This window comes from Pyrus communis, chromosome 7 (genome assembly GCF_041283825.1).
Source record: "Pyrus communis isolate YQ-2024b chromosome 7, ASM4128382v1, whole genome shotgun sequence".
NCBI lineage: Eukaryota > Viridiplantae > Streptophyta > Magnoliopsida > Rosales > Rosaceae > Pyrus > Pyrus communis.
In genome coordinates this window covers 23,175,847-23,187,544 of record NC_142571.1, presented here as the reverse complement: position 1 = coordinate 23,187,544, position 11,698 = coordinate 23,175,847, and the positions used below count along the sequence as shown (strand labels likewise).

The following is an 11,698-nucleotide window of genomic DNA, read 5'->3' as shown; positions in this document are numbered from 1 at the left end:
TACAAAAATGTAGGATTCTAATATTGCAAAAATGTGATTGAATATTTAAGTCACTATCTTATCCATCCCCATGTGTATTACAATGAACATCCAAAACACGATGTCCCTACATCACCTCCACAAATTAAGTTTGCAAGGTCAAGCATGGCTTCCTGAAAAACTCCCACACGCGTGAGCTGAGCACCAATCAAGCTTCTAATTTACACGTGTGGAAACTGGAACTTGTAGCTCACCAGCTAAAGAAGCCCTGCCTTTACGACGGCGTCTGCATGTGGATTGCTACACCCCACCGCCCTCAACAGCCTCCACAACCCCTTTGCCCTGCTTTTACTATCACTCCTTCCCTTATTACCCTTCTCATCACCGCCTTCATCAAATGACCTAAACATGGTCGACGGCATCCGTCGGCTCTGCCGGTTTTTTATGTCCCTCAGCTCCATCTCCGTCGGAAACCTCGCCATTTGAAACATCAAAAGATACCACTTGGACCTCGACGGCGTGCTGGAAAGTATAGACACTTTATTCACCTCACACTTTCTGTAACTTACCGATGTGGGATTTTTCGGCTTCGAAGTCTTGGCCGTGTTTGAGGGTTTGGTTATCTTGCGGAAAGAGCAAGATCTCCACGACCAAAAAAACCCTTTTTTCTTCGAAAAGCTAAAGCTTTTCGTTTTCGTTTTGTTTACGGTTTCTTGGCTCTTGATCTTCTGAGTCTTCTGATGACATTTCTCCGCTGCAAAGTTTGGTGCTTCTTTGTTGTAGGGTATAAGTTTTCCGCAAAAGATTATGTCCTTCTCTGCTGGGTACGTCGAGGAGGTGAACTCCTCGCTGACGAACTCGAAGAATTTGTCATCGTCTTCATAGCGGTCGAACGATGAGCTTTGGTAATCTTTGGAGAAGTCCTCCCAATGAGCCGAGTCACTGTGTGTGGGAAGATCACAGAGAGATAGGGTTTCTTCTGCCTCGTAGGGATCTTGGTCTTGAAATTGTTCTACTTTTTCTTCCAGAGGTGCTGGGTTTTGCTGGGTTTCTAGGGCAACCATTTTTTGGTGGGTTAAAAATTGAAATGGAAGTATTCTGTTGAGCTGGGTTTGTGGAGAGAGAGAGCAAGAAGTACCCAGATATATATAAGAGGCTCGTAAGTAAGCATATTCATAAATAAAATTGAGATTCTTTGAGCCTTTTGTGGGGTATTTTTCAACTTTTGATAGGGATGGCTTCTAGATGGAAAGTCACAAAATAAAATAGGAAAATAGAAGGATTAATAAATGAAAGTTTCAAGACGGCGTGACACTACGTCTTGAATTTACTTAGCTCTTCTAGAAAGAGCAGGCTGTTAGGTATTATTTGGAATAAGTTGTGTGGGAAATAAATTAAAAAATGGGTGAGAGTTGGAGGATTGTATTGATTTCTTGGGTTCGAAGGGATAATATTTTTTTATGGGTAATGCTAAAGAAATTAATTTTAAAGATAAAATTTATAAATTAAATGATGCATTATTAATAAAAATGATGTTTTTTAACGTTTAAATAATATAATCATCAATTTTTATATTTTATCTGCAGATTTAATTTCTTGTGATTACCTTTTTCTTTCGGTGCTTTGTTTAGATGTTTGTGTTTGCTTCTATATACGTGAGAGGATGCTTTTCTTGTCACCACGTGGTTGATTCTATTTGTGTCAACGTAGAGGAGGTGGAGAAACTTTTCAATGTAACCGTCACACAGAGTAGTACACCATGTGTCATTACATAAATAGTGAGATATATATGTCAAAAAGTTCACTACTTACATAAAAACATGTGGTGTATCACTTGTATTTCCGTCACAATTAAAAATTTCTCAAGGAGGAGGAGGCTATGTAGCTAACCTAGACGGCTATACCAAGATGATGATGTGGTTTGTTTTGTTATTATCAGTTAAAGGTCCATTCTCTTAGTTACTTGATAATGAAAAATTCATGATTACCTATTCGTTTACTCTTGAGTTTTGATATCTAATTTAAATGTGTGATCGTGTATTTTGTGTAAATTCTTTTTTCTTGAATTTTAATTTTAGTCGATTATTTTTTTAAATTTTTAAAATTAATTAATTTTTTCTTTGCACTTTAATTTTAACCGATTATCTTTTTGAACTTTTATAATAACCAATTTCCCTATGTTGTTGGATTTTATAAGTTTTCATCTAATTTTCCATCTGGCTTGATCACGAAAACAATACATGAGAACTATGTGAGGGTAAAAAGGATGAAAAATCGGATAGATGAAAATTGAATGAAAGTTTTTAAAATATAACGCCCGGAAAGGAAATTGGTTATTTATAAAAGTTAAGGGGGTAATTGTTTAAAATTAAAATTCAAGGGAAATTGGCTAATTAAAAAGTTCAAAAGGGTAATTAGTTGAAATTAAAGTTCAGAGGAGAAATTGACAGCTGCGTACAAATTTAGAAGACAAATAAAAAAATACCACTATTGTCTATTATGTGTTTCAACTAAAATATAATTTTGTTAGATTGTCCCACTAAAGATGTTATTAATTTTCATGTTATAACATAAATAATCAATACATTTATGTTTATAATAATAATAATAATAATAATAATAATAATAATAATAGTAGTAGTAGTAATAAAAATAAAAATTTTGTATTCATGAATGATAACATTTTTTTTGTCAAACATGAATTATAACATTAATTAATGGAGAATAATATGATATTATTTTAATTATTATTTTTTATTATTATATGTTATCGAGCTAGAAAATGAGGGGTTTTTCTTATGTGCGACTTGTACCTATGGGCCCCACTTTGATGGTAGTATAGCACTCATTTTATGGCCTTGGAAATTTTCATAAAAAAAAATTATGTTGAATCAAATACAAACAAATAAATCATTTTAATACCAAAAAATTACAATTTCTCTCATCCAAAGATAAGAAAAACTTAACTGGAGGTGGATTAAATTGGAATTCTAGAATTGTGGTATATTTCAAAGCACCGAAAGTGATCAATAAATGTAGTCAAGAAGCCACGTACATAATCAATGCCACATTTTATGGAAGAAAATGAAAATCTAGCTAGCAAAACACTGTTTTCGACTTCTCCAACAAAATTTGTTTCTTAAGGTCAAAACGATGTCCAATATCATAGCCATTTTAAAACTTTGGAAGGAAAGAAAACATTTTGAATTCATTATTGTGTACGTTATGTGGTGTTTATTAACAATTTATGTTATAACACGTGTATTTATCGATATCAATGAACAAAAATTAACAAGAGTATGCAAGAGGTAAAAAGAAGCGTGCATAACACTACCCTCAATTATACTCAATGTTCATGAATTATCAACTATGTCGTCAACATGTATTATAAAAAAGTTTAATAATATCATGTGACAGAGTAACATACTTATTCTCGTTGGTAGAAATAAAACTCAATTGATTGGTTTTTACTTAATAGTTCCAGAAGATATGACAATGCATGCGAATGAATATTGCAAGTTCAAATACGCGTTCATCAAAAAAGGCAAAAACTAGCTTATTAAATTCGAACTCTTAAAGTCCAAATAAGTCGTACATATTGTTTGGTTTTATATCATCAAAATTTGGGTCGGATTCGTGGCTATTTCTAGAAAACTACTCGTCAGAAAGGAAAAAGACTAGTCAAGTTTAGAAATCAGGTTAACATAATTAAGCAGCATATCGTATCCCAGTGAAGCAGTTAAGCAAGTATAATTAGTTCAACCTTTATTTGTTGGTTAACTTGTTTACTGGTTAACTAATGCAATCGTTGCGTGGTCTTGAAGGTATTCTTACTGGCACTTCAGTCGCTTCAAACGTTGCTTTTGAAACGCAATCTACTATTAGGGTTCATATAGTAAGGAAATTGATGTTACAACTTGTACAAATGAGTCAAAGAAAGAAAAAAAATATTAGATGTTGATAGCACTACCCACAATTAATCGATAAAGGTAAAAATTGACAAACGCGCATAATTTTGCATATTTTTTTGGGAATCTATGTGTGAATCTCAAGATTTACATAGAACGAGTTCATTGCCACGTGACTTCCCTTATCCAATAATGTACTATCACGTGCAAGAGTTTCTCTACATGATATTGTATTATTCGATCGAAACCTTCGTTTGGATGCGGTCCCTAACTACCAATATTCTTTGACTGAACCCTTCGTAGTTTTTAATTTTTGATCGAAATCCTTGACATTAGTGTAATAATGTATTTCTATGTATGCTATTATATTTTTAAATTAAAAATGAAATTTGTAGTTATTTATATTAATGAGATTTTAAATAAAACCCATAATTTATGAGATTAAAAATATTAAAGATGAATTATACTCACCAATATATCGTGTCTCTATATATATATATATGTAGATGGGTACGTTCATCAAAACTAACCAAAAAATTGTTGTACCAAAACATGGGTACATTTTTCAAAAAAAAAAAAAAAAAGAAGAAGAAGAAAAAAAGAAGATATTAAGCTTAATAACATTATTAAATTTATTCTATTAAACTTGATATGGATACATTCTCAAATCAACGAAATAGAATGTACCCATATAAGTATAAAAAATAGAATAGAGAAAAGATGGAATGAATTTTATATAAAAAAATGGGTACATTTTATATTAAAAAAAGTTACAGTTTTCATATAACAAATTGGTATATTTAAGAATGGTTACATATAAGAATAAAAAATTGACGTACAAACTTAATCTAATTTTATTTTTTATATTTTTAGAAATGTTTGAATAGAAAACTAATTAGGAGTTTAATAAGGGTGTGAGTATTAAAACTCTAAATCAATTACTAATTTTTTTTATAAAAATTATGTACCTGACATGTAATTCATTAATATATTAATGTTACGAACTTTGATCAAAATCTAAAAACTGATAAGGTCTTAGTCAATGAATATTAGAAACTAGAGACCGGATACTAATTTTTCCAAGAAAAAATATTAAATGTTGATAGCACTACCCATAATTAATCGATAAAGGTAAAAATTGATAAACACACATAATTTTGCATATTTTTCGGGAATCTATGTGTGGATCTCATGATTTACATAGAACGAGTTCACCGCCACGTAACTTCCCTTATCCAATAATGTACTATCATGTGCAAGTGTTTCTCTACATGATAATGTATTATTAGATTGTAAATTCATATAACAGTGAATTCATTTCATGTAAGTTGTTCTTATATATGTTACAAATATATAATATTTACATGCAAGGAATTTGTACGTTCGGTAAGTTAAACACATTTATTCAAGTACTCGAATTTTGTGTTCGACTCCCCTTCTCGAGGCCAGCGTCTCGTTCTATATATTAAACATATATATATATATATATATATATATTATTCGGACATATGTTCTTTTATATAAAGGTCCATTCACATTGATTCATACTGAGAAGAAACAATGTGCATATATAGAAGCCATAAATATATCTTGATGAGCAAGCCTAACCTAATCCCTTCCTCTTGGTAGTTTCACCGGTCCACCACAGATATGTCTGCATGCCCAGCATTCTTACTTGTATTGATGCTAACGTTTTATATCATCAATATTATATTACTTCCAGAAGAAAGCAATATGTCGTAGTTTCCAAGTCCAAGCACAGACAACCTGCCAACAGTATCTGTGTAGTCCATTAAACCCTAATATTTATGTCATGTATTAAAGATGTGCCACTTCTAAGTAAAAGGTCTGATTCGAGAAGTTGACAAACTGTGACAAAGTTGTTGTGGTTTTTTTATATTTTATGTTGTCTATTTACAAAAGTTAAAATCTTTTCTTTTTAATATACACGATCAGGATTGCGTCAATAGAAAACAAAGGTTGAAGCCATCGATCAATTGGCCGTTGTAAGTGGTTGATAAGTTTTCCGACTACTTTTCCTTTTTGACGGGAAAGTAGGTGGTTTTGGTTTATTTTGTTTTTTAATGCCTTCTAGAGGATGATTGGAAAGACATGTTTAGGGCGAAAAAGAACAATGATGTTCAGGCTACTAGCTAGTTTTTATGCAAAGTGAGACTAAGGAATTCGGATCCTCTTTGTGAGGATTTCGAAAATCCGTAAATCATATCCGTTCATCGTACATCGTGCGGTTAGAATTTTTTTTTAACTAATTTGATTTAAAATTAAATACAAACAGTATTTGATAAAAAACTGACCGTACGATATACGATGAACGAATACAATTTATAGATTTTCAAGATCTTCACCAAAAGAATTCTGAAAGGATCTTGTTGGGAGATTAAGGGGGAGAAAATTGAACTTTAAACCTCTAGATATCTAGGGTGTAATTTTAACACTACAACTACAAAGTCATCATGATATCTAGTGTCGATGTATGTAGTTAATTGTTGTTTTGCGGAATGATGACAACGCATCTTGTTGTGTGGTGTCTTCGCATCCTATCGGAAGTTGTATCAAGATATGCCGAACAAGATATTTCATTGAACAATTAGTGAGCACAAAAAGATTTTGTACCATACATTCAAGGGTCGCTAGAAGATCTTCACTAGCACTTTTCCAGATCTCGGAGCGTCCCAAGGCCACCCCGGTCCCGGACTTGGATCCTCTCCTGAGTTAATAGAGAGGATCCTCCTCATTAATCATCCTGGGACGATAGATTTTTATCTAACGGCTACAAATAATGGGTCATTTTAAAGTTATAATGATTGTAACCGTTGGATAAAAATCCAATGGTCCAGAATGATTAATGAAGAGGATCCTTTCCATTAGCTCAGGAAAGGATCCAAATCCCCCGGTCCCTATGTTGATTCCAATACATGGGACGTAGGTGGTGATCAAGGGCGTATGACGAATGGCCAAACTGACAAAAAGATTGAAGGACAATTAATAGTGTCATCAACATGTGATTTATGACCGCACATTCAACATTACTAACACGTAATCAACAATGTACGTTATTTGTATTTTGACAACATGACACGAAACTATTTCACATCAAACTTATGGTGATTATAAATGTATTCTTTTAGGCCTTCACAATGTTATAATTGAAAATTGTGAATCTCGCTCTCGAGTATATAAAACTCTTGCAATCTTTTGTTCATTTACAAATTATATGACACAACATAATTTGTTATCCTCTTTTTTATTTTTTTTATTTTTGGGTTTGTGATTGGAGTCGTGGCACTCAGTTACATATATGGGGTTCCAACGTTATATTTTCATTATATATATACGTTACATAACCTCGTTGAGTTCCGACGACGATCCAGGAAAATTATGCCGCATGTATTAACCCGACCAAGACATGATACATCAACGAAGTCAACGCCAAGACATATTGCCTCTACATCACATTAGCAAAGCATCAGGAGATTGAAGTCATGCAAGCCGATCCTAGACAACCTTACCGACCTCTACATGACATCACTGCCGAAGTCAATCTTCCAGAAGCTTGTCCAAGGAATTGGTATGCCTAACTATTCGTATGCAATGCTTGTAGTTCTCATTTGGAAGTTCTGTCAAACTTAAAGGGAGTATCTAGAAGTATACTCACTTGATCTTAATGTACTATTTTTCCCTACGATTAGAAACATTTTTCTCATTGGGTTTTTGCTACCTAACTAGGTTTTAACGAGGCACCCATCCTGGGCTGGTCATACCCTTGTAAGCTCTTCTACTTGCATCCAAAAGACGTATAGTTTTGACTTAATACAACTTCTCACTTTTATCCTTAGTCTATAGGTTTTACCATAACGAAGTTTTGTGAGTTTTACCTTTTATGCATTCTTCCTTTGATCTGATACTCGCATTCACTCATTATGCCGACGACTTTATCAACTGAACTTACTTCACGGCTGAAGATCTGATGCACCATTTGTTTGAGTATTTACACACTCAAAGGGGAGTGTTGCAGTCCTATTAGATTAGGAATTTGATTGTGTAAATCCTAACATATCTAGAATATCCTTATGGGATTCTACTATATCTCTTAGACTAGATATTATCCTATTAGAGTTGCAATCCTAAAAAGGTAAGGAATTAACCTTCCCTACTACTATAAATAAAGGCACAATGGGGTGGAATAGAACACACCTCACAATTAGAAATCTATCTCTTCTCTCTATGTGCCACACCCCTTCTCTTTGTATGGCCTCCATATCGTTCAGTAAATTATGCCTACAACATTCTCAAATTTCAGGTTCAAATGAATTTTCCACATACGATTGATATACTGATATTAATTGATATACCAAACTTAGTGTGAAATCCCGTTCCCAGATTTCACTGTTATAATCTACGTATTTGTATTATTGAGATTTTATATTATTTTTGAGAAATTATATTAAATTATTTGAAATTAGATTTCAATTAAACTAGGTATGAAGGGTGAAGTTTGGAAAATTATTATTTACTTGTTGACCTTTTGAGGTCACAAGTAACGTTTTTGAATAGGTCTCGAAGCCACGAGCGCATAGGCGAAAGCCGTTTGCGAATCCGAATTATAATGGTATAGTTACAGATGTATGAAATTGTGAAACTATAAATTGTGGAAATTATTATAATTTCCACTTAGGGGTATAAGTGGCCCAAACCCTTTTTGGGATGAGAGGACCGGCATTTTAAGAGGAAAAAGGGCGGAAAAGAAAAGAAAGGAAGAAAGAGATCTCCCTTTCCCGTCCGTACACCCGCGCCTCACCCCGAGCAAATTCCGGTGATTTTCGCCATCTTTTCCGTTGAACCACCACCATTAACTACCTGCAATCTCTTCCACTACCTCCCTTCTACCTTTCTCGCCTAGGATTGAAGGTTTTTGGGTCCAAAACCATGTAAAAATCATGTGGGTGACCCATGGAGTTTTGACGGCGATTCCGCCGTTCCGGTGAGTTTCACCACCCACCACCATGCTTAGTCAACTCCCCTTGGACCCAGGAACAAGACCCAATAGGTTGTAGGGGCGTTGGGATACCGAGGAAGTCAAATTGAAGAACACCCACCTTTGGGTTCCGGCGGTTCGTGGACAGTTTGGGGTGTTTTCCGGCCAAATTGGCCTTGACCGCAGGTATAAAGGTTACTTTACTTGTTGAGATCTTCATTCTTGTGAAATTTGAGAATTTTTGGGAAAAAATCGAATTTTCTGATATGTAACATTTGATTTATGAAATGCTTCTTTCGTTACCAAGCATCTAGACCTAGAAGGGAATTCTAGTTGAAATAACATCCTTGTTAATTTTGTGCTTATTTCAATGTGTTTGGTTGGGGTTTAAGAGTTTAGTTTGTTTACGAGTATTTATATTCAAATCAATGGTAAACGAACCAATTTCTCTTATATATGTATATATGTGTGTCTATATATATGTATATAATTGCGGCTTACTTGTCGAAATGGGGTAGTGGTAAGAGTGAAGAGGTAGTGTTTTGAAAAACCATTAACTTTAGGTTGGTTATTAAAGGATAAAGAAAGAAGGTTACGAAACATAGGCATAGAACCTTACGATGTTGATTGCATAGTTGAGAAATATTATGCATGTTTACTAGTATGAAAATGTGAGTTGGTTTTATAATGTGATTTCTATTGAAATGTGAATTTTATATACTTATAAACCTATGCTTATTAAATAGGATTTGGCTTGTGTACTGATGATGTTTGTGATATATGTGTTTAATTATCTTTTTAATAATGTGATTGATAATTATGATGAACGTTATGGCAATTATGGGAATTAAATATTGTTTGATAATTATTTGGATATGTTTGCTAACTGAATACCTATTTGAACTTGGCACTATTACCTAGCATGAGATGGGGATGGAAGTCAGAAGATGAGTTAGGTACTTTATTAGATTTTTAGTAGAAATAGTAATTGAGGGAATTCCTTGTGTTGTGCGCCATCTGACTAGATGCTGGTTGATATGTGGAATCGATAGCATGTATGCGTAACATTGTGTTCAATGTGTTATGATGAGATTGCACCACGTAGAGGTGGTACATGGATGGTCCTGCTTGGTATACCCGCGATGGGGGACCATACGCATTCTAGAGGTGATGATGATTGATTGTACTTGGTACATTTTGTAGGTGATCATATTTGGTTTAGTTCCATTTAGTGATGGTCCGGAACCCGAGTTGTTGTTTTTCATGGAGTGGCCTAAAATCCCATTATTTAGAGAAGTAGGCTTGGCCTAACTAAGTCACTCTAGCCTTAGTTTTTATATATATTTGTGTCAATGGTTTCGAGTCTTATGAATTGAGTTAGAAAATATGTTGGACGTCTGAGTGACTCCTTCGAGAGTTTTCATGATTCGATTATGATTTCATAAGGTATGAATTTAAAAGATATGGGAATGATTGTTATTACTTTGATCAAATTAATTAATTAGTGCGGCTAGAGAATGGTTTTGTGTTTCGTCGGTTTTTAAATATGATGTATGTTGTGAATTGCGATATCATGATGAGACATAATGATTTATATGTTGGATGGGTGAGAAATCATGTTTTCATGGGGGTTTCTTATGTAGCCTGAGTTCAGGAACTACATGTTATCAGGTTATAATAAATGTTTGAGGAATGCTTTGTTTTCTTTCTGAACTTAGTGGGATAAACGTCTGATTTTGTGTTAATGAACTACGAATGACTTGATCTCTATTTGAGGGTATGTAGGCAGTCTAATGAGGAGATTAGATGCAGCCATAAGGTAAACGAAAAATTTCCTTGAGATTTGATTCTCGAATTGTGATTTGCCATATTTATGAGTCGGGGTATGTGAGATTTACGAGTATTTGAGTGACGTCACGTGTCGATCCTGGACGTATGTCGGGATCGGGACGTGACACTTAGTATCACCAAAAAAAAAAAGATAAATTATAAATATAATAACATGCAGTGGTGGAGCCAATATGGGATCATTGGTTGTCTTTGACCCCAACAACTTAAAAAACCCAATGTATATTTGTTTATATATTGTATTTGACCCCTTATAAACAGTTAAGGAAAACTAAATTACAATCTCTTCTGCCTATTTCTATTTTCTTCTATCACATTTGTCTTCCTTTTCTCTCTTCTTTGTATGAAATACTTTAGTTAAAAAGTCTTGGCAATCTTTAACATTACTTCACATATCCTGCATCCACCTTCGACAAGCCTCTACAGATTAATGTCAACATCTGTCCGCATCGGCATATGTCGACAAGATTGAAAGGTTAAAGCTTTTTTGGTTGATATTATGATTCCATTATTTGAAAATTCTAACTACGCCAATGATAACATGGGAGACTTTTCAATGTAATTATGGTTTTCAAGTTAAAGGATAAATAACTCTCTATATGTAAAGACCAAAGTATAGTTTGTTTTACAACATTATATTTTAAAACTTTGTATGCCTTTTTTTTTTTCCAATGGTCCACCATTTACACTAGTGTCTTAGTGTTTTTATGTGAGATCAATATGTGATAATAACAAGCCTCGGCGTCCTATGCAGAGAATAACTTATATGACATATGTATAATGTTATGTGGCGTTTCGTATTAATAACAAAAAATTATGTGAACAAAACTTTACACATCTTTATTTTATTAACAAGGAATGTCACTGTGACGGTATTCATATGTCACATAAATCCTTTTCCTATGCTAAGCCTTTATATATATGCAACAAATCTCTCAGCTAAGCTTATGAATAGAAGTAATTGGAA

At 33.6% G+C, this 11,698-nt stretch overlaps 1 protein-coding gene across 1 annotated transcript; it reads right to left on the bottom strand.

Moving 5' to 3' along the window:
• LOC137734411 (uncharacterized) lies at positions 1-1,115 on the bottom strand. Its single transcript, XM_088696597.1, has one exon. It carries the CDS (start codon positions 1,041-1,043, stop codon positions 237-239), a length of 807 nt encoding a protein of 268 aa, XP_088552723.1. The 5' UTR covers positions 1,044-1,115; the 3' UTR covers positions 1-236.
• Positions 1,116-11,698: the final 10,583 nt, after the last annotated feature.